This window comes from Desmodus rotundus, chromosome 3, assembly GCF_022682495.2.
Source record: "Desmodus rotundus isolate HL8 chromosome 3, HLdesRot8A.1, whole genome shotgun sequence".
Lineage (NCBI taxonomy): Eukaryota > Metazoa > Chordata > Mammalia > Chiroptera > Phyllostomidae > Desmodus > Desmodus rotundus.
The window spans coordinates 14,671,351-14,697,807 of record NC_071389.1 but is presented as its reverse complement, the minus strand read 5'-3'; the positions used below and the strand labels follow the sequence as shown (position 1 = coordinate 14,697,807).

The 26,457-nt window shown below is 48.1% G+C and overlaps 2 protein-coding genes across 2 annotated transcripts in view; one reads left to right on the top strand and one right to left on the bottom strand.

The window, feature by feature from the left end:
- NIPAL3 (NIPA like domain containing 3) overlaps positions 1–13,894 on the bottom strand; it is a 31,802-nt gene extending 17,908 nt beyond the window's left edge. The window contains exons 1-5 of the mRNA XM_024554385.4: positions 13,763–13,894; positions 10,427–10,770; positions 4,624–4,692; positions 3,026–3,197; positions 455–514 (exon numbers count right to left, since the gene is read on the bottom strand). Coding sequence (XP_024410153.1) covers positions 455–514; positions 3,026–3,197; positions 4,624–4,692; positions 10,427–10,519 — 394 coding nt within the window. The 5' untranslated portion in view covers positions 10,520–10,770; positions 13,763–13,894. The remainder of the gene's footprint in view (positions 1–454; positions 515–3,025; positions 3,198–4,623; positions 4,693–10,426; positions 10,771–13,762) is intronic.
- Positions 13,895–17,800: 3,906 nt separating this feature from the next.
- The window catches only part of STPG1 (sperm tail PG-rich repeat containing 1), a 36,197-nt gene continuing 27,540 nt past the window's right edge, over positions 17,801–26,457 (top strand). The window contains exons 1-2 of the mRNA XM_024554620.3: positions 17,801–17,939; positions 21,985–22,103. Coding sequence (XP_024410388.1) covers positions 17,867–17,939; positions 21,985–22,103 — 192 coding nt within the window. The 5' untranslated portion in view covers positions 17,801–17,866. The remainder of the gene's footprint in view (positions 17,940–21,984; positions 22,104–26,457) is intronic.

The following is a 26,457-nucleotide window of genomic DNA, read 5'->3' as shown; positions in this document are numbered from 1 at the left end:
GATGGAGTAACTCGGGCTAAGTGTTCCATTCTGTAAACCCAAGTGCTTTCTTGGGAGAGTGGCCCAAGGTCTAGCTGGGAACGGGGCACATGGGAGCAGAGTTCATCAGGCTGCACGCCCAGGCGGCCTGCTCTAACTTGGCTTTCATCAGTAACAAAGCCTAACTTCTGATCTCCTGCGCTTGACCGCGTGTTTATTTCCCGTTGTTTTAGGAGGCAGTTAGGGAAAGGGGGGGCCTTTCATTTGGCTTTCTAAAACCCCAATAGTAGATGCTCAACAATTGATGGAATGGTTTGGGAACCACTGATTTAAAAACCCAGCTCTCCTGCGTGGAATCGAGAACCACACTGGGGAGCGGGAAACGGAAGACATCTAAATTGGGGTGAGCTGGTTTTATAATGAGGAAATGCACAAGCACCAAATTAAGAACAAGGGCTCCAATCAGTGAACTTACTCAGAAAGTCCTTAGGTTTCCATTTTTCTTTGATGAATATGATTCCTATGATGGCACTAGCTATAAAAAAAAAAAAAAAAAAACCACGGGGAAAAGAATTGAGGCTCCCATCAGTCAAAAGGAATCCCTTCGCCCATGCCCGTTGGGTTGTCCCATCTGCATTGGAGGTTGGAGCCTGATACTTCCTATTCTCTCACTCATGTTCCCAAGAGCTCAGGCCCTACTGTTTCCCTGTTATTCCATCTCAGATAGGGAGGGTCCTCTCTGAGCCTTCCTGAGGATTTCCTACAAGACCAGCTGCACTGGGTGTTTGCTGAGTATTTCCTGGGCAACAGGCAATTTATTAAAGTTATTTCTGGTATGTTCCCCCTTTGATCTGGGCGCTATTATTTTTCCCATTTGAAAGATGGGGACACTGAGGCTAAGAGAGGGGAAGGACCCACTAAAGATCGTGCAGCTGGTAGGCGATGGCTGGACTGGAGCCCAGGACTGTCGGATGCCGGGGCTCTTGCTCCTTGTCCGGCAATGTCTACTTCTGACATTTTCACCCTGAACCTTGTTTTTCCACATTCGCAGATGCACTCAAACTTCCTGTGACCGCCCTGCATGACAGGATGGTCCTGCATAATGTGCTGGATCCAGGTACATCAGCCGTGGATTGTTAAATATTCAGGAAATTGTTGGTGGCTTGAAAATAGCCACAGTGGGGGGTGATTAAAACATATAAATCAGAAACACTACAAATCAGGTCTTCCTGTTCTGCCTTCCACTTTTCTGACCCTTCCTTCCTTCTTTCCCTTCCTCCTTCCTTCCTTCCTTCCTTCATTCCTTCCCTCCCTTCCTCTTCCTCTTCCTCTTCTTCTCTTCCTCTTTCCCTGAATTGATTTATCAGCACACCACTGAAAACACCTACTCCTCTGACTGACAGGGGCAAAGCAATGAGCTAATATATGTAAATCATTTGTTACACAGTAAATGCTCAATAACTGGGCCATTATTATTGTTAAAGTAGTTGGAACAGTGCGTGATGAGTAATAAGTACCAACAAATGGTGGTTATTATTATTTTTAATATTATTTCTCACTTCGTAACTTGAGAAGCTCTAAGAACCTCTTAATTTCCAGTGGCAGATTCCAGAATTCCCATCATTATAATTCAACCCCTTGTTTTAAAGAATTTGATAATTTGATTTTTATTAAAATTCAAAGACTAATATGTAATGCGTCTGGTCACCCAGCCACTTACTTCTCATTGCAAATAAAGCCCCGAGAGCCCTTTGGTGAGATCAGCAACGGGCAGAGGACAAACCTAAATACCTATAGGGGCTGGGCAGTAACACGGACGCGGGAAGCGGGCCAGACCTAAGACGACAGGGAAAGTTGGGGCTGTGGCCAACGACTTGCCTCAATTAAAGGCATTCAAACTACATTCTTAAAAAAATACTGTGTGGGAAAGAACACGTTTGAGGACCTCATTTATCTTGTGGGCTACCACTTTACCAACCCTGGTCAAGAAAAAGAGGGTCTCATCACAGGATCGGCGAAAGCCTGCCCCTGGTGACTGGTAGTGACTGCCTGAAGCTCCGAGAATTCTGAGGGCCCATCCAGGCTCGCTAGGAAGGAATGCTATGATTGATTGATGATGTCTGCCTTGGGCACAAGAGGGGCATGCAGTTGCCATGAGTATGCCGTCCCTGGTGTAGAAGGGGCCCTCTTCATTTCAGGCTGAATAAGATTCAAAATATGACTTTCTCCTTTAAGAGCAGGGAAGAGCTTCCAGGCAGTGTACTGCTTGCTGGCAAGATGGAAGGAAACATTTCAAAGCAAGTCCATTGCCCTTGCTCCTGTGTACAATAAGCTATCGATCAGCAGTCTACTAACAGCTTTTATTGAAGAAGGAAAGACTTATTTTCTAATCCTGTTTTATTTGGGACCTCATGGATTTTAAAGCTCCGTGGTCTTTTAGTTGGTTCCAACATTCTGAGACGCAGGTTCAGTGATTGCGGAAGTCACAGGAAGGCGGCAGGTGAGGTTAATGAGGTTTTTAAAGTGGTATCAGTTGCCGTAAAAAAGATCAGACAATAAGCTGAATTTCTTAGAGGTGTCAGATATCCGAAGTCCATAAAAGCTTAGATTATCTTGATAATGTTACAATGAATGGGTTAAAGTTTAGCTTCCCCCTGTAGTAGAAATTAAAAGCCATTCTGATAAACTTGCTGAATCTTAAACAGATTCTGGAGCCAGACAGCCCCGTTCATATCCCAGCCCTGTTCCTCAATAGCTATGTGATCTGGGGTCATCAACTCCACCGTTCTGTGCCTCAGTTTCCTCATCTGTAAAATGGGGTTAATCATAGTATCTCCCTCAAAAGATTGCCAGGAGGATTAGGGGAATTAATATCCGTAAAGTGCTTAGAGGACGGCTCGGTGTGTACGAAGCCCTTGGTAGGTGCTAGCTGTTACTATCAAAGCAAACGCTGGTATGTTTAACGAGTGTCTTTGACCCTGGTGGGGATACTGGGGTCACACAGGCGATGAGTCCCAGGGGGGGAATGGGGGCACCCTGGCCTTACCTATCACGGAGACTGCGCCAAGGGGCACGATCAGCGAGAGCGGAGCGAAGGCATAGGAGGCAAACACGCCCAGCTCGCCCAGCAGCATCAGGAACAGGCCCAGCCACCATGTCTTGGTCTTGAAATAGGCCCGGGGGTCCTTGGAGCCAGCCAGCCGGATGTGGCAGTACTTCTGGAACGGTAAGTAAGGCGGCGAGATCTAAGCGCTAAACCGTTACTCCAGGACAGTAGTTTTCAAACTGGCTGGGACACCCTAAAAGCTCCCTGGGAAGGTTTGAGAAAATACACAAGTCTCATCCTCAGAGGAGGCGTGCATTTATGACCTACGTCACGGGGTGAGCGGTCAGCGGTGGCAGCCATGGTCTCAGGACCCCCACTTCGGCCTGGCCTCAGGGTGACCTTCTCCCTCTAACCGCCATGCCCAGGAGCCCCCACGTTCGGGGTGCCCACTCAGCAACACTCTTCTGGAGGAGTGTCGGCCGCTCTGCTGGGCAGGATGTGGGTGTCAGCGGACCCTCAGCTGGAGGCGTGGCCCACATCCTTTACTCTGGGAATGTGGACTTGGAGCTGAGCCAGTGACTAAGGAAAGCTAGGAAGTCACGCTGACTTCGAGGGCTGAGGCTGGCTTCCGGGGAGGGTCATGATGGGGGCTGCGGGGAAGCAGATACAGAAGCAGAGATGCTGGTCTGTAAGAAGAAGAGCAAGAAGCAGACAAGTAGCTAGGAGACCACGTGGTCTCAGAAACATGTCCACACATACGTGTACAGGGGAGCCGAGATGTACACGTGTGTTTATTTCCTTGCTCCATGGAGGGAGAGGGTTCACCACTAGGGACGGGGAGTTGGCCACCCTGTTGGGGGATTATTCCGTCCACGGTGCCAAGAGCTAGTCTGGGTTCCCCAGAAGCAGTCCCTGAAACAAGGTGTTGGGGGCAGGCAGATTTGGGAAGTGACTCCAGGAAGCACAGGTTGGGGAGTGGGAGGCGAGACAGGGAAGGGGGGAAGGGCCAATGAGGAGTGTACTCATGGGTGAGTTAGTGCCTTAAGCAAGTGGACCCCCACCTCAGCCTGGCCTCAGGGTGACCTTCTCCCTCTAACCGCCATGCCCAGGAGCCCCCACGTTCGGGGTGCCCGCTCAGCAACACTCTTCTGGAGGAGTGTCGGCCGCTCTGCTGGGCAGGATGTGGGTGTCAGCAGACCCTTGCCTGGAGGCTTGGCCCATGGAGACCCTCTGAGAATGCTGTAAACTCACCTCAGAACCATCCCACCTGAGACCAGAAACCTGACTCCCACCCCCCACGCCCCCTGAAGGCTGCCCCAGGGGCATCGACCACCACCCAATACATATGCCACACTGCCCAGTAATACCTGCAGGCCGGAGATTGTGAAGTCATAGAGAGCACTGGCATTAGCGGGGTGATGGGTGGATGAAGTTGGGGCAAAGAATCAAGAGATTCTGGAAAGACCCACAAGCCACTGTCCCAGGCCCAGCCCAGGGAGTGGGCAACCGCGCACAGAACACAGGCCGCTGGGCCTGCACGGGACGCCCTGGCTCACTGCCTGGACCTCTGCCCCACACAGTGCTGGTGGCAAACTCACCTGGAGGTTAAGTGCAATGCTGACCACGAGGTGCCCGAAAATCGCCAAAAGGGCACCGATCAGGTTTTCCTGTAAGGGAAGTTCACAGAGGCAGATATGAGCTGGGCCTAAGCTAAGGGGCCCCAGGACGCATTTGAAACCCAAATGTTTGCTGCCCCAGAAAAACACCCATCACAAAGCCGCTCCCCAGACCCTCTAGGGGGCAGCCGTGCAGAGATGAAGGGAAATGGGCTGTGGTGGGGCCAGCAAACAAGCTGATACAGTTTCAGGGATGGGGTGGGGAGGGGTGAAACTGGAAATGAAACCTGTAAACCTCACAAGGACAAACCAAACTAAGCAGCAAAAACATGGTTAAAAGGTCACTATGATAATAAAGGCTGATGTTTACGGAGCATTTGTACACGTTGGGCATGGCGCTAAGCCCTTTCTACGCATCGCCCCTTCTGGGCCACAAACAGCCCTCTGAAGTGGGTCCTGCTCGGAGACCTATTTTTCACACAGAAGGTGAAAGGAGTTTACAGATGAACAAGGTAAGGCTCGAAGAAGCAAAATAACTTGCCCAAGGTGAGGACGGAAGGGTTTGAAGCTGGAGGTCTGACTTCCACTCTCCTGGGGATAATCTCCCAGACCATGACTTCGAGATAAATGAGGAAAAAAGTAACCCCACCTTGTAAGTGCCACCTTCCCGCTAATGACACAGGCATCTGAGGTTTCTTTAAAAAGCTGTGTCTATAAGCATATCAGTCTCCTTGAATAATAACTGGCTACAGACTCAGTTAGGAACAGTGTAATGTAACCAATGCCCTGTCATCCAAGCGGTTCAAAGGGCTTCCTCAACACTAATATTATATGCCCCAACCCCTTGTGGAGTGGTGATTAGTGCAATTTTATGGGCTTTTCAAGCAAAGAAGTTGCCTCAGCCCCCGCAGGTCACACCTAGTTTGAACACATAGCTATTAGCGGCCCCCAGCGCTGGCAAAGGGCCATTCGGAGTCAGGCACCTGCAGGCAGGACTCCTGACCCAGACTGCCTCCCCCAGGTGTCAGAGCTTCTGAACTGTACAGCGGGGTGTCCAGGGGCCGGATGGGGAGGGAAGTGGGGGGCGGTGCCTGGCCAGCTCCCACCTCTGGACCCCAGTGGGAACTTCCCCGTCTGTGTGGCTCCTCTTTTTGCTGTGGAACACTCCGGGGGTTTTCATGGAAGTAATTTGCAGTGTTGAGTGATCATAAGGAGTCACAAGGATCTGCCCCTGGAACCCGTGACTCTGTGCCTTCAGAAAAGGTGCAGACCAAAACACCGTGGTTTCCGCTGCTGGGCAGGCCTCAGGGTGGCCACTGTCTGCACCTGCAGCATCTTCGGTTTTTGACTCCCTTCTCCCACGATACCAGATGGGGAGGATTCTTCTGAGGCAATGTTTAGTTGGATTTCAACTGAGGTGGAAGGGGGCGGGGAAGGGGAGGAGGGCTGTCCTCATTCCGAAGGCAAATTCCAGGGGGGTGGGGGGAAATCTCAGTTACCTAAGGAGGTACAAGACTCGGCCAAAGTCAGAGTGAGCAAAGTGGCAAAACCAGACCTGAACACAGATCTCCTAACACTTGGTCCCCAGCGCATTACAGGCAAGGAGGTAGTGAGGCCTCCCAACTGTCAGGGGCCTCATGTGTAGGACACATCTAGTCCAAACTGGGGTGTTTGGAGCAGGATGGGGGGCTTTATGAATCCACGTGGACATGGGCACAAACCAGGGCCCTCGGTTACTGCATTCACTGCACAGGTTCTGCATGGGGAGTGTTTTTGGTGACGGAGACGGGGTGAGGGCAAAACGACAGGTAGGCAACTGGATCTCAGACTCAGCTGCTTCCAGCCATGGCTTCAACAAACCAAATACGGGGGTGAGGGGCAGCGAACCCAAAGCCCCTTCCCTCTTTGCTTCAGCTACCTCGTGTGGGCTTGGCACTTTGAAAACCAGCAGACCTGGGCTGGGGTCCTGCCTCTGGCACTTGCTGCTGTGTGACTTCAGGGGAACTACCTTCACTCTCGGAGCCTTGGCTTCCCCTCTGAAAAATGGCACTGACTGTAGACCCTCACAGGGTTGTCACGTTATGTGAAATAAGGCACATGTTGAAACCTTATGTGACACAATAGGCACTAGAGCAATTCTTAGCTGTTACTGTTATTTTTACAGTTTTTATTTTTATTGCTATCATTACTGTCAGCAGCAAGTTCTAAGGACCCCTCTGGCTCTGATATTCTCTGATCCGAGAATTGATCTTTTACCAGCTACAACTCTGAAAGAAAATAAGCTGTTCCCAGAAAAGCAGCCAAAGGTTGCAGAGGCAGGAAACTTCGCTTGGGTATTGGTGTCCACCAATGTGAAAGCTCAGCTCGAATCTCCTGTTCCAAGGGTGGCTTTACATCTGCCAACAACAACTTTTATTTAAATCCCACGGTGACAAGACCAGTCATCACTTGTTATTGCAACTGACCTCCCACAATCCCTTGGGCTTAAACTGCTAACAGTTAAGTATAAGCACTCTGGCTTGCTCTGAGGGTTACTCACATTCAAACACAGGAGATACAGCAGTCTGGGTAACCAGGCTCTGCTACACCTACAACCTGGTTTCAGGCCAGCTCCTGATGCTTACCTGCTCCAGCGGGTAAGGCATTGCCATTTCAACAGTAAATAACCAGTGTCAGGGACAGAAGGGGCTTCCCAGAGTGCTGGCATAATGCAGGCAGCAGGGAGTGGTGGATAAAACCCAGGGCCTTGGCAATGCACAGACTCCGTGAGAACCCCAGCTTTACTATACCTACTGTGTGGCACTGGGCAAGTTAATGAACCTCTCTGTGTATCAGTTTCCTCAGATGTAAAATGGGATTATACTGCACCTACCTGCTGGGGGTTTTGTGAAGATTAGCACAGTCCTTGTCACCTAGTAAACACTCAACAAAGCTTAGCTGCTATTACTATTGTGATGAGATTAATTGCTACAGTAACTGTGAATGGGCAATGGAAGTGTGGATCAGGACTGATATTTCCTGCCCGGAAGGCTGACAAAGGCTTCATGGAAAAGGTGATACCTGAGCTGGAGCTAGAAGGACAGGGAGGATTTCCAAAGGCAGAAATGGGATGGTGCGGGTCGCTTCAGTTTCCTCTGTAAATGCAGGTCATCTTCACGACCACCCTACAGGATGGATTTAAAACCGACCTGCAGCGGAGTTCCACTGCTTTCCCAAAGTTATAATGCTAGCAAGTGACAGAGTGGGGATTTGAAGCCAGGTATCTCAGATTCTAAAGGCCTTGCCCCTAACACCCTGCTCTATCTCTGTTTGTGCCTGTCCTGGAGGGCAGGCACTCGTGGAAATAGCTTCCCCTACTGCCCTCGCCTTCGTAGACTGCCAGCCCCTTCAGGGAAGCACTATCACAACAATGCACACGGCTCCTGCCCCACCCAGTGCAGGCAAGGATAAGCACGCTCAGCTGAAGTGCCTATTTGCTAAGTAGAAGAAATTGAGGCCTGACTCTCCCAGGCTGAAGCACAGCCTCCAATGTCAAGGACTGGCTGCCACACTGCCTCCGCCTCCTGGGTGGCTCAGCCCGTGGGTCTCTTTCACAGACCACCCTCCCCCAACAACTGGGATCCACTCCCTGCTGGGTTGGGCAGACCGCAGGGTGCAACTCAAGGCAAGCTGCGTGCTCCTACCTCCGTCCCACTGATCAAGTTGGACTTGGGGCCGCTTAGCATTCTCCTTGCCCCATAGGAAAGAGAGGGTGTGAGGGCAGCCTGCCCAGCCCACAGGACCACTTTCCTCTGAGAGCTCCCCACAGTGATGGAGCCCAGGGATCACGTCCGCCGGGTGACCCACGCCCTGGTCACTGCTGATTGGACCAATGGAGACACCACTTAGATCTTCCCTCATCCCAAGGTGGATGTAAGAGTTCTAGCACCTTCCAAGCCCCACTGCCCTTCTTGCCCTTGGGTTTCGTGAGCTACTCTGTAGCCTTATAATAATTTCCCTTTTTGCCTTACTGTTTCTGAAAGGGGTTTTTATTCCTTGCAAGCAACCCAGCCTTAACAAAATCAAAAGAAGGTGACAACTTCCCTTAAAAACCCTTTCCCTTACCCCCAGGCAAAATTTCCTTAAAGGATTTTATTTATTTATTTTGTTAGAGAAGGTAAGGGAGGGAGAAAGGGAGAGAAACACCCATCGGTTGCCTCTCACACGGCCCTAACGGGGGGACCTGGCCTGCAACCCAGGCCTGTGCCCTGACCAGGAATTAAACCGGGAATCGAACCAGCAACCCTTCAGTTTGCAGGTCGATGCCCAACCCACTGAGCCATACCAGTCAGGGCACCCCCAGGCACAATTAACAATATCTTCCTCTGCTCTCTGCATCTTAAAATTCTTCTTGATAACCGCAAGGCATTTCCAAGACAGGGACCTCCCTCATGCCTAGCACTTGGGCTGGGGGGCTTCTCCACTGATCCACACAGCCCTGGAGGGATGAAGGATGGAAGGAGGTGCCGCTATCACCATTCCACCCATAACAGAAGCTCTGACAGGTTAAGCCATCACGCCCAAGGTCACTTAGAAAGGAGCAGCGGAAGGACTTGAATCCGGGTCTTTTTCCTTTTAGCCCGCCTGGTATTGTAGATAGCTCATACCCCTCCGTTTGCAAGCTGGTCTCCCACCTCCAGTCTCAGCTCTTTGGTAGAATCGCCATGGATTACTTGTCTTTGCCCTGGCACGAAGGCATTCCTATAATAAGTAACTGAATTAATTTGTGATTAAAATGGAAACATTAAACATCTCATCAGGGAGAATGCTGCGTTTTCTTTGATTCTGTATTTGTCTCTTTGGCATCCATTCAATACAGGGCCAATTGTATTAACAATATTTTCTTATTTTCTGTATTCTTGGTGCTCTGGCATTTGTGGCCTCGCTGAGGAGGGACAGACTGCCTCTCACAGGCCTAGCCACTCTTAGCAGAGCAAGGGGACACGCACTCTGGGGTGTTTACTGTTTACAGTCACCCTGGGTTAGAGCGACCTGCACACCCAGGCAGAGAGGACCTGTCCAGCAAGTTCTGATATAGACACTCAGCAGATTACTGGACAATCATTCCAGCAGCATGCTTTCAATCACGACTCAGTGATGGGGGAAACACTCCACAAACAAGGTCAGCTGAAACGACCAAGGCGCAAAACTTCCTGTACAATCTGATCAAATCTGTGATGCCAGAAACAGACAGCAAATAATACTGAAGTATGAACTTAGCTTGTCTATGAGGAAAGGGATAAGTAATTAAAAAAAAAATCAAATCTTGCCCCAGCTGGTGCGGCTCAGTGGATTGAGTGCTGGCCTGAGAACCGAGAGGCCGCCAGTTCAATTCCCAGTCAGGGCACACGCCTAGGTCGGGGGCCGGGTTCCCAGCTGGGGGCGCACAAGAGGCAACCGATCGATGTATCATCTCTCATACATCAATGTTTCTCTGCCTATCTTTCTCCCTCCCTTCCTCTCTCTCTAAAAGTAAATAAATAAAATCTTAAAAAAAGAAATCAAATCTTCTAAGTGTGACTGCATTCCTTTAAAAATATCTCTCCCTCCCTATATTTTTGTATTTGAATGAGCACTTCTTTTCTTTTGATCACACGTTCTCCTCTGTGTGTAGAGAGACAGCCGGCCTGCGTCTACCAGCGACAGGCTTGCATGCCCTGGACACCCCTGTTAGCTGAAGCTGTGCTGTGTTTGTTACCTTCTCGTTAGAGAAATACAAAATTCCAAACGCAAAACAAGCTCTTGCCTTGTAGGAGAAGGAGCTCTGGCTCGCGGGGTTGGTGCTGCTTGTGGGCGGCAGCTGCTGCAGCTGCAGGGCCGCGCTGTGGGCTCCATCCATGGTGGTCTAAGGGCGCATTCCGCAGGCTGGCTCAGAGGCTGGGGCTGCACTAAGCGGGACGGGGGCGGAAAGCCATCTCCCCTTGTGGTGTTCACCTCCTCCTACCAGCCGTCTCTGCCTCACACCGAAACTGTGCTTCAAGGCTCTTCTGGCTGATTTACAGCCCTCTCCTCATTGTCACTCAGAGAAGTGCCAATTTCTGTCTCTCCCAAGCAGACACCCAGGAATGCGTTTCCGAGTCTTGCGGTGCTCTGCGGAGGGGGTGGAGGAACATTAAAAATGCATGTACAATGAAACACGGAGGCCAACTTTGTTACCTGAGAATACCCGTCGGCTAAAACAACAAGCTGTCCTGAGAAGTGAGGCCATTTACAAAATCATATCATGCCTTCACCCCCCTAATAAAGATACGGCTCCTCTACCTCAGAATCTTTCTCCTTGGCCCTTAAAAATCCCCTATCCTTTCCCCTTCTGCTTCTTCCTCCCATTATATCCTAATTTAAGTTCTACCTTTTCCATATGCTCCTCTACATAGTAGAATCCTAGCTATGTCTACTTCTCCAGACCTCAAAGAAAAAAACCCCACCGCCATCAATAGGGAACATCTGGGTTCTGACTTAGGAAAGAAAGAATGAGGAAAGTTATCTCCGTGGAAGAGGGAAGAACTGGGCTGCTACCGAGGGTCACAGAGGTAACACTGGGCTGGAAGGTGGCTCTGTGACCAGCTCGCTTTGCCTCCGGGAGACTCTGTTGTCTCATCTATAAACTGGGGGTGATAATGTGACCTCAGTGATGGTAATTGAGGTCACATTATCACATGGTAACTGAGGTCACAACCAGCAATGATGGTAATTCCTGTTAACTCCATGGGACTGATATTTTCAGGGTGTTTCAAACTTTTGTCCCACATAGCGAAGAGAAAGTATACTCTCATGGTCTGGGAGGCATGAACTAACTGCTTCCCCCCCACCCCCCAAAAATGTTAAGGGTTTCTTTGAGGTCCTCTTATACTGAAAAAAAAATCATACAAATTTAGACTCTACTGCAAAGTCCATGTTTATTTTAATATAAAAATATTTTAAGTTGCTTTTTATCCGCCACGTGCTACTGGTTTTACCTTGGGCAAATCATTTTCACTAGTTTCCTCTGCTGTAAAATGCAGACAACATTCCTGCCCCACAGGGTTGTGGGGAGAATTTGCTGAAACTGTGCATGGAAAATGCATGTACAGTGAATGCTGAATGAATGCCAGCAGTTATAAGCATCGCTTTTATTCTTATCAGTTTCATTATTTAATTTGCCCAAGAATATTCCTATATTTATCCCATGCAAACACATATTTATGGAGGGCTCACTATGCGCCAAAGAAACTCAGTCTCTGCCACGCCCCAGGCCCCAGAAGGCTGCCTCCCGTCAGTTTCTTCCATTATCTAGCGCTGGGCCCAGGAGCGCTGGGTCCTGGTGTGACCAGCACAGTCATGTGTCATGGGGCTAACACTGTGTCTGGCATCTAGGAGACACCAGATGCAGGGCTTGGCACAGGGACAGCCATGAAGACCATTTGGCCCAGGTGTCACGTTATCAAAGGGCCTTCAGATGGGGTTATATTTCAATGTGCGTACATGTCTATATGTATACAAACACACACACACACACACACACACATTACACTCACCAGGCAACTTCATAACTTGCATGCCATAACCAGACCTCCCAGATAGTAAAGCCCTATGAATGTTTGTAATCTTGTGAAAAGCATAATTATTTATCACTTCACCTTTATGTGTGTGTGTGACAAGCATTATTGGGTTAAATTCTTTATCCCTATTTTAACTTTTTAGTACAATAGCCTTAGGAACAAAGAGTGGCCAAGGGCTCTCTCTACCTCTGCAAAACCCTTAGAGGCTTTCAACCTGGAGCTGGAGGGACACAAACTCTGGCAAGATGTCTGCTGAATCCCCTGTTCAGTTGCTCCCCCCCCCAGACCTAGTCCGGAACCTGTCGCTGTGACCTCCCTACTACCTGCTGACAGCCTACACAGGCAGGCCTGTTAAGCACCTGCTGCAATGTGGCTGCTTCCCAACCAAGAGCAGCACTCAACCGCAACTCCAGAGATTCAACAGCTACACCCAACCCCACCCACACGTGACAGGACCAGGACGTGAGAGAAAGCAAACAGGCCTTGGGGACATGCCCAGGGGGTGATGGGAAGGAACCCAGGCCTGTTAGCCTCCTCTAGACCAGCTGGTTCGCCCAGGTGGATTTGTTTCTGCTTTTGTTTGTGGTGGTGGTTGTTGCTGTCATTTAATTTGCTTTTAAAAGCAGCCTCCCTCTCAGCCCCAGGAAGACCAAGGCCCCTGAGGAATTGTCTGCAAAAATGGGCTCTCTCCTAGCTGCTAGGAGTTTGGACTAAAAGCCTTGGAGGAACGCTTTGCAAGTTGTCCTTCCTTATAAGGTGCACGCACTTCTCCCAGTGGCTCCCTTTTCCTGACTTCAAAGCACTTCCCCAGGACGGACATATGCCCAAGGGGCAAGTAACAACTGTGTCGCCTGCCTCCCTTAATTTTGATGCCCTCCCAGTCACCACGGAGCACAGGTTCCTGCTGGAGAAAGGAAAGGTATAATTCTCTAGGTGCTTGCTCCACTCCACCCTATTCGCCTTATCTCAATGAATTACAATATCTCACCAACCCACAGAGCAGGTTTTACAGAGGAGAGAGCTATAGTCATGGCTGCTAAGAGTAGGGTCTGTATCAGAATTTGGCTCGATCTAAACAAAAAGGAAAAAATAGATAAAACATGCCTTTCCCACCCAACGATTCAGCTCGTTGCTGTTGAGTGCCAGTCAGTTGCTCCCCAGTCCCTTCCTGAACTGGAATCTACAACTTCCAGCAAGCAACGTAGATCAGGAATACTTCCTCTTACTGCACCTGCTACTGCCAGGAAGCCCGAGCGAGAGTGTATAGGAATAATTTCGGCAAAGTTACTCCATTTCACTTCCTGATTTAGTAAAGCCTGTGATCACCTTCATTAAGGCAAACCCATGGCCCCGTCCTGTCACTCCCGATGCCAAAATGAAAAAAATATTCCGAGACAGCAAGACTCACACTGGCAAGGCTGGTGACAGCAAGAAGGAAGGGTAATTTATACTAGGGAACCTCAGATAATTACAAATGCATTCGCTTTTCCCGAAACGAAGACTGAACTCAAGTCCCCCCTTTATCAGTCTTAATCACTACTCACCGGCGGCGTTTCCTCTAAGGCCCACCTATCAGAGGTTTCAGAGAAATGACTTTGACTCTTTGCTCAACCAGAGGCACAGCCCCCTTGATCCCTTCCCCAGCTCGGTGCTGCCTGGATCCTGCAGTGTTTTGCTTTCAAAGACCGCGATTTGATTTGCTCTGCCTCCTGCCAATCAGAAGCTGGCTACACTTCGCTCAGACGAATTGGCTGTGAGGAGGGGGATGGGCGGGTCATCCCCTGGTATTGGCTGCGCCGCAAAGGCTTGGTTGAAGCGTAGGGTGAGACCCGGGAAGGCGGCGCCGTGCTGGAGCGTTGTGCTCACCTGCAGAGGGTCCCGTCTACCGGTCACAGGAGCGACCTTGGAACACACTGGGCTCCCCGTCTCCCTCTGTCCCGGAGAGCTCTGGTGGTGGGAAGCTTACCGGGTGTCCTCCCTGCTTAATGTCAGAGCCACTCCCTGGATTTTGCTCCTGCCGTTCCCCCACGCTCTCGCCACGATTCAAATCCTGCACATCCTTCAACACCCGGTTTCCCCCCAGAGGTCCAGGGCCTGCCCTCGCGGAACACCGGTCGGGTGCACTGTACACCAACCCTCCCGGCATGTCCACGGCTCAGCAACTCGTGAAAACTTCCAGTGAGCCTAGCTAGCAGTGATGTTTCCCTGGTGCACAACTGGAATCACCACCACGAGCATGGAACTTAACACTCTTTCACTCACACGCACTTCATTCCAGATCCTCACGACCACGCTCTGAGTGAGACGTCGAGCTCACCCGATTCTACCGAAGAAGAAATGGCATTTGGGCAGAGCCCTCAATGACGACAAAGAGCCAGTTATGCTAGAGAGAGCCCAGAGGGAACACCTGAGAGCGGATCGAGGCTGGGACTGGTGCTAGAATTTTCTGGAGCGTGGGTGGTCGGAGCTGCCTTCATAGGGATGGGCCAGGGACGACTTATAACAGAATGTTTGGATTTCGTCGTAAGCTTAAGAGAAGCCGTAGGAAGGTTCTAAGCAGGAGAATAAGACGAGGTGTGACTGCCCTGAATCTTGTAAAGAGGGACTCAAGGAACAATTCGTGGTTGACTTGGCCCCATTGCCCAGAGCCATCGGTTTCTTTTGTTATTATCAACAGGGCTTGGGTGATCTTAGTTCTCTTAGGCTCATTCCTTGAAGTAGGATTTTCGGGTGGACAAGTTGTAAGGCTTTTCGTCTATCACAAGAGTTTTGAGGGGTCGCCTAGATAAGCCCTATTAAGTTTCCCCACCGGTCCTGGGGTGGTTAAACTGAAGCCTAAAATTCTGGCAGCTTCCCTGCAGTTTTTAAAATGTCTCTAACGATTGGCCAATAACTTTTCGTTCTAAAGAAACAGAGGACACCATTGGCTAGAGTTACTCAGACAGGAGGGCGGACTCTAGAATGTTAGGCCTGTGGTTGCCTTAGCGACGGGGAAGGTTGGGCAAGGCGAGACTCATCCCAGGGGGACCCGAGGAGGTAGGAGGCAGTTCCTGGCGGGGCACCGGTCCCAGGGTCAGGGGAGGAGGATCTGGCTCACTGCATGGGACCCCCACTGAGACCCCGTGCTCCTGGGTGCTTGTCGAATTTCGGTGCTTACTAGGTGGTGGCCTGAGGGTGAGAAGCCACCGTTGGGGGTGACCCTCCTTGGAATTGTGCCCTCAGAGTCCCCGCCTGAAAAGTGATTATAACCCAGCATGCCCTCCCCATGGAGCTTCTGTGAGGGGTGCGGGCATCTGACACCCCTGCCCCAGCCCCTACAAGTGTACAAATGTTTGGGGGCTGCGGTGCCTGGCAGCTGGTGGGCGACAAAGAGAATTCTAATCCCAGCCCCTTAGGTGTCCCGCTGCCAACATCTTTCCTGCTCGGGGGCTCAGTTCATCTATCTGTAAAATGAAAGGGTGAGATCGGAATCTAGTGGTCACTAGCCGGCTGCGAAACTTCCGGCACCTTTTCTCAGCTTATGAAAATTATCAAATGGGTTATTTACCTGACAGTACTTTGAAAAGTGTAAAATGTTTCCAAGGTGCCCCACAGCATTATAACTGAATGGATAAAAATCTCATACTCAAAACTACTCAGGCAAATCCCATAAAGTAACAGTAACATGGTTTAGCATACATTGGTAGACCCCATACAGTAACATACATGTATAAATGCATAAAATGTGTGATAATTCTGTAACATAAATGATAAAGGTTTTTAAAAACATAGAGGTGGTAGAGCGAAAACGTGCCTATGGTTGTAATCATGCCAGGTGAATCCCTATGGAATGTAGCTCCTGGAGGAAAGAGTGGTGTTAGGAGTACATCTATATACATTGTTGCCAGAATGTGGTTACTCCTAGTAAACACAGTCACTCATTCATTCCACAAATATTTATTGAGTAACTACTATGTGCCGGCAAACAGACTGGGTCTTCAGTGGTGGACATTCTCTTGGGGAAGATCATAAAGAAATATACATAAAATAAGATGTTGGGTAGAAAAAAATGTTATGGGAAAAATAAGGCAGGGTCCCGGGCTTGAGAAAGATGGGGTGGTGCTTCTTGAGAGTGGTCAAGGAAGTTATCCCCAAGGTTTGAGCAGAGACCCAGATGAATCTGGTGACAAGGCCAAAAGATGATGTCCAATGTAGTGAGGGGAGCAGTCCCCATGTCCCAAGGAGGCGTTGCGGAAGCTCAAGAGGTCCCTTATGGAGAAGGGGATTAGTCTGTAGGTAGTGTGATATGGCAGCTGCCTTTACAAACTTGAAGACTAGTCATGGAGAACAGTGACTTTCAAACTTTTTGACTGTAACCCATGGCTAGAAATACATTTTATACTGTGATCCAGCACACACACACACACACACACACACACAACAAACTTAACAAAAAACGACAGGCCATGACCTGCATTTTGAAAATCACTAGTGTAGAAGGAGAGTGAGCCTTATTCTGACCTGATTTCAGGGGTTGGAATTAGGATGAGTGGAGAGAGCGAGAGAGACAGAGAGAGACACACAGAGAGAGAGAGGGAGATGCTTTGATACAGATAGGGACATTTTACATTTAGAAATACCCAACAGTTGAACTGCCTCAAGAATTTTTGAACTGAGTTCTAGGGAACTCCAACATTCCATGAAAATTCAAGACAGCCTCAATATTAAGAACATGAAAAGGCAAGCCTCCAACTGGGAGCACATATTTCCAAAACATATATATGATAAAAGGCTTGTATCCAGAATATATTAAGAACTTTCATAACTCTGTAATAAGATGACCCACTTGTTTAAAAAAGGGCAGAAGATTTGAACAGACACTTCACCAAGAAAGGTAAACAAATGGCAAATAAGCACATGAAAATACACGAGTTAAAGTAACAATGAGATACCACTATAGAACCACGAGAACGAATAAATTAATAAGATTTATCAGAAAAGTGTTGGTGAGGATGTGTAGCAAATGGAACACATGACCGGTACATGCAACAGCATGGAGGAATCTCCAAAGCATTGTGCTAAGTGAAAAAAAAAAGAGACAGACCCAAAACAGTGTATACTGTATGATTACATATATATGACATTCTAGAAAAGGCACCAACTGTGACCAACAACAGGGCAGCGGATGCCACCCACCAGGATTGGGAGAGTATCGTCTGCAAAGAAACAGAAAATTTTGGGGACTGATGGATACATTTACATCTTAATTGTGGTGGTGCTTAACACCACTTTAAGCATTTGCCAAGGTTTAGAATTGTACACGTAGAACTACTGGATTATATCGTATGTAAATTATCTCAATGAAGATACATTTATAAAATGCAAGCCTCTGAAAGCTCTGGAAGCAGCACCAGCCGTGAGGACTTACAGAGCTCCCGCTACAGGCACGGGTGTGCTTACGACTGGAGGTCAGAGAGCCTGGTAAATCCCAGCCTCGCCCACAGGCTTTCCCAGTCTGCAGAGAGAGCAGCACTCACTCAGCGTAATGGGCAAAACAACAGGAAATGAGGCCTATGAATGCTGTCTTTTGCTGTTTTAGGTGCTTGGAAGAACATGTCGTAGTAGAGTTTTTCATCAAATGAAACACAACACAGAACCTCACTAATAAGATGGACATCTCTACACAGAAAGACCGACAGCCTGGCCCAAAATATTCCAGAATTGTCAGCAAAATACAGAAAGGTCTAGTGAATTTAATAACAGAGGTGTCTTTGGGAGGGGGGTTTTGAATTTTATAGTTATATCCAAATATACTCATCGTTCTATATTTTATACAGGATCCAGCAGAAGTAACGCCTGCTTGAATGTGGTTGGTAGGGTAATAATATGGGTGTAATCATTTATAGTTTTAATTTGAACATTTCACCTAAAATGTCATATGGTGTGCTTTAGTGTGATATTGTTATGGTACAGAATTACATGCTTATGATTTAATAAAATGGGGGCGTTATTTGTGCCGGGCCCTTTATTTGTCCACATATTCACTATTTCCAGAGCTTTTCCATCCCTTCAGATAGAGACAGATTCCCAACTGGTATCGTTTTTCTTCTGCCTGAAGGAATTCCTTTAACATTTCTTTTTTTTAAATGATTTTATTTATTTATTTTTAGAGGGATTGAAAGGGAAGGAGAAAGAGAGGGAGAGAAACATCAGTGTGTGGTTGCCTCTTGTGTGCCCCCTACTGGGGACCTGGCCCACAACCCAGGCATGTGCCCTGACTGGGAATGGAACTGCGAACCCTTTGGTTTGCAGGCCTGTGCTCAATCCACTGAGCCACACCAGCCGAGGCCCTTTAACATTTCCTACAGTTCCAGTTTGCTGGTGATTAATTCTTTCAGCTTATATATATATATATAAGCTGAAAGAATTAATATATATAAGCTTTGTTCCCTTCGTATGTGAAGTGTCTTTTTTTTCTCTGCCTAATTTTAAGGTGTTTCTCTTCATCACTGCCATGGTGTGGTTTTATTCATTTCATGTGCTTGAGGTTCATGCATTTTCTTGGATCTGGAGGTCTATAATTTTTATCCACTATGGAAATTTTTCTCTTTTTTCTTGAAATAATTTTTTTCTCTCTCCCCACATCTCTTCTCTGGAGAGTCCACCGCGTGTATATTGGCCTCCTAGCAGTTGTCACGCAGCTCACTGATACTCGGTGATTTTGACCCTTTTCTCCCTGTGTTTTATTTGGGGTAGTGTCTATGTCTTCAAGTGTACTAGTCCCCCCCCACCCAGTGCGTAGGCCGGTGTTAATCTCATCCAGTGTATTTTTTAAACCTCAGATATCTTAGTTTCCATCTATAAAAGTTTGCTTGGGATCACTTTTATACCTTCCATGTCTCTACTTAATATAGGTTCGTTGTTTCTGTAGCTTCTCGAACATGCCAAATACAGTTATTATAGATTATAATATTCTTATCATTCTCATCTGTATCATTTCTGAGTTGGTTTCAATGATTTCCTCCTTGTTATAAAGTGTCTCTTCTCCCTTCTTTGCATGCTCACTGAGTTTTTCTTGGATGCCAGATATTTTGAATTGGGTCTACGTCTATATATTTTTTGTAGTCCTGTCGATTCCCGTGCTTTATTCTGAGATGCGCTTAAATTACTTAGAAACAGTGGATCTTGCGAAGGCTCACTTTTAAGTGTTGTCCTCTGGAACCAGAGCAGTATTTAATCTAGGGATAATTTCACCCCATTTCTGAGGCAAAACCCTTCCTCACACTCTGCCGTAGGCTCTGTGAATGAAGAGGTTTTCTACTCTGGCTCATGAAACAAGAATTATTCCTGCCCAGCGTGCACTTCAGGCATTATCTGCCCTAATTCTTGCAGTCGCTTCTTTCCCCAGCTGGGTTGTTTCCTTGTGGGCACGTGCCGATCAGTACCCAGCGCACCACTCAAGGGGACCCAGCGCCCCTCTGTGGGGCTCTTTCTCTGTGTCACCCTCTCTTCTCTGGTTCTGGGTCCTGTGAAGTCTACCATCTGGGCTGTCTGGGCTCCCAGATCAATTTCCCCCACTCAAGACCACCAGGCTCCACTTGTGTTCCTCCGTCCTGTGCCGTGGCCTGGAAATCCTCCAGGAAGTAGGAAGCTGAGGGCAATCTTACGGCAGACCTTAAATGTTTCCCGTTTCCAGGGATCCCTGTCCTCTGTTGCTCTATGTTCAGTGTCTTGAAAATTATTGTTTCATATATTTTGCCCATGGTTAACTTTTTTTCAGTCAGGAGGGCAGATCCAGTCCCATTTTGGTGGGAAATGGAAGGTCAGTTATCTAGAGTGTTTTTTAAAAATCCTATTTTTTTTTTCTCATGGGTCTCATGGAGGGTTGCTTTGACACCTGCTGTCCCACCACAGCCAGGAGCCAAAGTGTTTGATCTCCTTTTTAGTCAAGGAGAATCCTTTCCTTCCACCAGGGGAATGCCCTCCCTTTTACCTTTTAAAAATAGATAGATAAATAAATAAATAACCAACCAATCCCCCCTTTCTTTACTGCCTCCTCTGCAAACTCAGCTCTTCTACTGACTCAGGCTTTTAGACACAAAAGCTAGGGAGCCTTGCGTCTACTGCCTTCTGATTTGCCCTCTAGCCCCCTTAAAGAAAAATCCCATAAGCATCCACCTACTTAAATAGGCGAGGGAGGGAGCAGGGAGGAAAAGAAGAAATCCCCCATACACAGATACTGTGTTTACTCCAAATGGTTTCAAACCAAACATGTCTTCTGCTTCCTTTACTTGCTTCATCCAGAACCCAGGCACAGTAGGCTAGTTTGCCCCCTCCCAGTATTTCATTCATTCATTCATTGTCTATGAGCCAGGCTCCGAAAGAGGGGGCGCAGCTTAGAGTGCAGAAGCCTGAGCTCATCAGACATGCTGGGTTCGAACCTCAGGTGTTGCTCTGTGAAGTGCCTCTGCGTGATCAATGAGTCACTTCATCTCTCTCAGCCTCAGTTTCCTCGTCTGTAAAGCACGTTGGTAACAGTGCCTCCTGAGGGGCCCCTCTTGGCATCGGGCTCCCGTCTGAAAAGCAGTTTTGTTTTTTCAAGAATTCAGAGATTAAGAAATGGGCCTTCAAGACAGTTTTCATGCAACCTCGCCCCCACCCTAACACATCCCTTCTTTCCTTCTCTTGGCTCTCTGAGCTCGGCCAACAGGCTGTGTTCGAACCTCAGGTGTTGCTCTCCTTCTCACCGCGCACACATCTTCTCTCTGCACACACACATCAAGGGACGTGAGAAGGTTTATTGCTCACCTAATGAGCCTTTCCGGAGGAGAGCAGGGCAGGCTTTTCAATCTGGCCCCACAACAGCGTGGGAGAGCAGGGAAAGGAGACCTACCTGGGGCCTTACTGGGGTTGGGAGGTGGGGCTGGAGTGAGGGCCTGGGCTGGCGCGGCTGCACTCCTCGCCGGCGCCACAGGAGGGAGCATCTGGGCTGGCTCATCAGCTCACCCAAACGTGGGGCAGAAAAGGAAGAGGGGCGGGTGAGGTTTATAAGCTCTCAGCAGCCAAACATTTCACTTCCACTGTGTTACCAAGTCTCACTAAAAGCTGGAATCAGGTTCTCTTACGCTCACAGGGTAGAGTTTGCGATCAGCCTGGTGTGGAGAGCCAGCTGCCTGTGGAACCGATATTGTGGACATTCTCCCATACATGGGGAGTGGGAGGAGGGAGAAGGGGGATTTTGCATACCATTTATACCTCACAACCAGACGTATAAAGTCGTAATTTGATTCCCTATAAATGATGCCCTTCTGCTTTTTTTAACCCCACGTCTGCACAAAGCAGAGAGCTGAACATACCATGTTTTGCACGGTGCCCTGAAAAGAGAAAGAGATCCCCCTCTGGGAGTTCCCTGCCGCTCTGGGTCTTTATGGCGCGTTGCTGATGCGTGACTCCGGCCCCCGGATGAGTGATGGTTTTGTGTCCCCTTCCTGCTGGGCAAGAACGCCTTCCCTGTCAGTCCCCCCTCCTCCCTGGGACAATTCACATCCACTGTGTTACCCAATCTCTAGTTTAAGAGCTGGAGGGGGGGAATCCCAAAAAATTACCAAAAAGGAAAGAAATTAAAGTGGGGGATACTTTTTTAAAAATCCAGTTTCATGTTTATCTCTCGTCAAAAGGCAAGCCTCGCCTCTATTCCATTTAAGATAAAACATTAATAGACAGCTCTGTGTTTTCTGCATTTCTCAATTCTTTGTTCTGTGCTAATTTTTGTTTTATTTTTGTTTAGGTTTTACTGCTGCCTATCCAACACAATCCTCCATTCCTGTTAAATATAAGTCTTCAGTAATTCCAGAATCAGAAAAAAAAGGATTCAATAGTCAAGCCAAGAGATTTTATCTTAAGACGGTAATGACATTGTCTTAGAGATTCTTTACGTTTAGTCTGGATTTAGTCGGTCCCGGGACAGGCAGGCAAGCCTGGCTGGCGCGTCTGTCCCTGTGACCAGCAGAGGGCAGTGTTACCCAAGGAGCCACAGCAGCCTCCTCAGCTGTTCTCTCTCTGGCTTGTAAGAAGGAGCTGGAACAGGCCCGTAGACACAGATTGCCGGCTGGTTGCCAGAGCTCAGGGGGCTTGTAGGACTTGGTGAAAGAGGCGATGAAGGGATTGAGAAGTACAAATTGGCAGTTACAAAACTGTCACTGGGAAGTAGAGTACAGCATAGAGAATGTAGTCAATAATATTGCAATAATTATGTATGGTGCCAGGAGGGTGAGGGCCCTGGAAGTATCAGGAAGTGTGTGTGTGTGTGGGGGGGGATGGACTTTGTAAAGTATCTGATCGTCTAAGCCAGCGATTTTCAGCTGGTACGCCGCAAGAGGCACCGCTGCGCTGCCAGAATTGTTAAACACTCAGGGCCTGACATTTAGTCAGGGGCACTGGCCTCTTTTCCCTTCTTAGGTTGTCAAATACAAAAATGACAACAGCCAACACAGCAATAGTTGTTCCGTGTGAATGAATCTCAAAGTTATACCTATTTTTTCTCAAATTGGCAAAAAATATATTTTTAGGTGTGCTGCAGAACTTTAGTAATTAGTTTTCGTGTGCCATGAGATTAAAAAAAAAGTTGAAAATTGCTGGTCTAACCTCTCTGTTGTATACCTGAAACCAATACAAAATGATATTAAAAGTAAAAAAAGGAAGAATTTAAAAAAATGGGCTGAAAAGATATTAAATCTAGGGGAAGCAACATGTCAGGGCTGATGGCACTACACTGGACCAAAAAAGAATTTTTTAATAAGAAATGTATTTTAAAATTGTCTAGAGATAAAACATTTTTAAAAATCCCAGACATATAAGTAAAAGGTAAAAATCTTTTCCTATTTCTCCCCCAGTCTCTCTCCTTATAACATGAGAGGAAGTAAAATTTTCTTCAAATAACATAAAAGGAAAAATAAGAGTCTAATAAATTTAAAATGACCTCTGTGATGAGGCCCCTTCTTTTTTTAGACTTCTTTTAACAATGTGTTATTACTGTTCCTGCACTTCCTCCATTCTTACTGTCTCCCCCAAGTATCTGTGTCTTACATCCTCTTTGATCTAGAAAGTTCTGCTTGGCCTCTGAGGGCTCCTCACATAACTGGGCATTTCACCTGCTAAAGGCTGGGGAATCTGACCTTTCCTCTCTCACCAGCAGGGGGCTCAAACAGCTTGCAAACGTTTTGAGTTTTCTTTAAAATCTTCATTCCTTTACTCATTTGATCAAGACCTTTAAAATAACATTTTTTTTTTGAGTAATCGTCATCTCAGTTACCTTTTGCCGCATTCTAAAAATGCTTTTCACCTCACCATCTTGAAGAGGGAATGAGGAGATCTGGGTTCTGAATGAACACAGGTGAGTCAGGAAGGAATTGAGGGGCCGCCCCTTTGCCCCTTACCTGTTCCTCCTCTGTAAACAAGAATGCTGAACTAGAGACCACTTAAGTTCCTTCCACTTCTGGCATTTTAGGATTCTAAGAAAGCAAATAATAAGACTATAGTATACGTATTTTTAATTACTTGTAGGTTTTCCCCAAAGATGATAAATATTTGCTTAGAGTTTTCTCTCTTCTCTCTGTAGTGTCTCTGTGTTTTAGCCGTCCACCTGTTTGTCCCTTTTTTTTTTGGTGTGGTTTCCCATTTGCTAATTTAACAATAACATATTGTCCATCCCTAGGACATTTGCAGTCCAGCTTCCAATAAAAATAATAGCAGCCACCCTGCCCTGAACCCTACTATGGGTGAAATCATTTTTCGGTCACATCTCTAATCCTCAGAACAATGCTACAGGGAAGGGTGTATTATCTTAACAAAAGAGGAAACCGAAGCTTAGGGAAGTTAAATGACCCGCCCAAGGTCACACCACGCAGGGTTTGGCACAGAAGAGGCCCTACATAAATATTTGCTGAATCAGTCAAAAGATTTAGACCTCAAACCCAGGTCTAGCTCACCCCAAAGCCTTGTGCCCTTGCCCCACGCTGCGCCACGCCTCCCTTTGTGGCCGCAAAGCCTCAGATTTGATCTATGGAAACCAGAGAGCGAGTTTCTGAAGAGGACCGAGCAAAACAGACCAAGCTCAAGACAGGGGAAGACGTCAAGTAGTGGGTGTGAGTCTCCATTCTACGCGACCTAGTGCCAAAGACGCGATTACAGAAATGGAGTGGGCTGGCTTTTAAAGTCAGCGCCTTAAATTACTATTGGCTTTCAGAAAATTTCTGCTGAAGGAACCAAGGCAACAGCCAGCCAAATCTGTAGGCAGTGTCGAATATGGAGAAATAGCTCAGAAATTTGATTTGTACTTTTCCAATATGGTCACATTGGTTTGACATAAAAACTTGCACCGAAGTATTTGAAAGCATTTGGTAAAAAAGTATAAAACGTTGTGAAAAGGGCAAGAAGTCCATAAATCAGTTCCCCGTGTTCTGTTCTGTTACGAGCTGTGTGCCTTTAGTCAACTGACTTTTCTGGGCTTCAGTTTTCTCCTCTGCAACATAAAATTTGGGTTATATAATTTTATTAGGTTCTCCAAGCTATAAACACAGAAGAAAATGTCTTATTCCACGCTCACGGTTCTCGTCTTCCCTGAGGGAACTGGGCATTGAGAAGTTAAGGATCTTGTTCAGCATCACCCCATACCCGAGTGAGGCAAGACGAAGTAAGGGCAGATTTTAAAGCTCCGCTGTCTCACCGCCCTTCGTAAAACTGCTCGCACACGCCCTGGGCCTGATCTCAGGACTTGGCTGTGGCCTCGCATCAATTCTGTGACCCACTTAACACATCCACCATGGGCACCCTTCGAACCGCGCTCTTACCTTATCAGCCTAACTTTGCGGGAAACGCCAAAGCCTCGTCGCCCAGCTCACCTTCCCCGTAAGAATCTGACTTCTGGGCACAAGGAATCCTTCCTGGAGCTCAGGCTCTGGACTGGCTGGCGGTTCTGGCTGCTGGAAGCGAAGTCTGCTTCCTGAACATGTCACAGTTATTTACAGGTGTGCTGGTGACTCTTGTACGTGAAGAGACATGTCTAATCCGAGCCCGCTGGACATTCTCTTCCCCCACCTCCCCAGTTCTGTCCCCGGGTCGCCCTGGACTGTGGTTACTGTTTCCCAAGCCGTGTAGCACTCAGGACACCCGCTTAATGTCTTTGCATCTCTGTTTCCTCATCCTAAAAATAAGGATGTTAGCGCAGGTAGGCCCTCTCCGGGGATCACTGTTCTATGGTTCTAAACCCGATGGATCCCTCTGGGCTCAAATAAACGAGTAGTGGTAGGATGTGGGCTCCATATCGTCTGGACGGGCACGATTTAAAAAGTACATGTTAATTCCATACACAGCCTGACAATCTACCCTCCCAAGTGGTAAGCCGGTGGATTTGTGTGAAATTGTACAAAGTTAATACTGTTCACTCATTAACTTGATATGGCACTGGACCGGGGGTATTTTACGTGTCAGGGATATTTAAATGAAAATAAGCTCACTTTGCACAGACCACCATGTTCAAGGGGATAATCACCCCAACCAAGTGTGCACTTGGTTGCATGTCAGAGCCACAGCACCCCGCTCTGGACACCTGGCTTCTCTACATCAGTCACAGCGCCTTGCTAAGGGGCCTGCTGGCCATACCCCCGGAAACAGCAGGCACCGGCTGGCACTGCAGTGAGCCAGGCTCCCCACAAAGACCTTTGCAGCTGGGAATTTGTTTAATCCCCATCACAGCCCTGTGAGCTGCCTCCCATCATTATCCCCACTGTCCACATAATGACCCTGAGACACAAGGAGGGTTAGGTAACTTTTTCAGCCAGGGTCCAGGAGAGTGAGGATGAACCCAGGCCGCAGCTCCCGGTCCCCAGACACCGTACTCTGGCGGTGCCCCTGGGTGGAGGCCAGCACACCCTCCTCTGAACTCCCAAGCCAGTCTTACGCCCCTGGTCGTCTTCTGCTTGGCCTGATGGCAGTGGGTGTGCACGTCTTATCTCCACCCGAAGTATGGACTGGACAGAATCTATGAAATCAGGACTAGGAAGTCCAGGCTGGGTGCGGGCGTCCGCGGCTCCAGGTGTGGGACGTCAAGCCCTCCTACAACTTGTGGAGATCTCTGGGGTGAGGAAGTTAATGCCCTGCTCCCTCTCTTCCCCCCGCCTCATCCCTTTCTCAACCTGCCCCAAGGCCAAGTGAATGTAGGTCTGTGTCTCACCCTTGGCACATGCAGAGGCTGCTCCTTCAC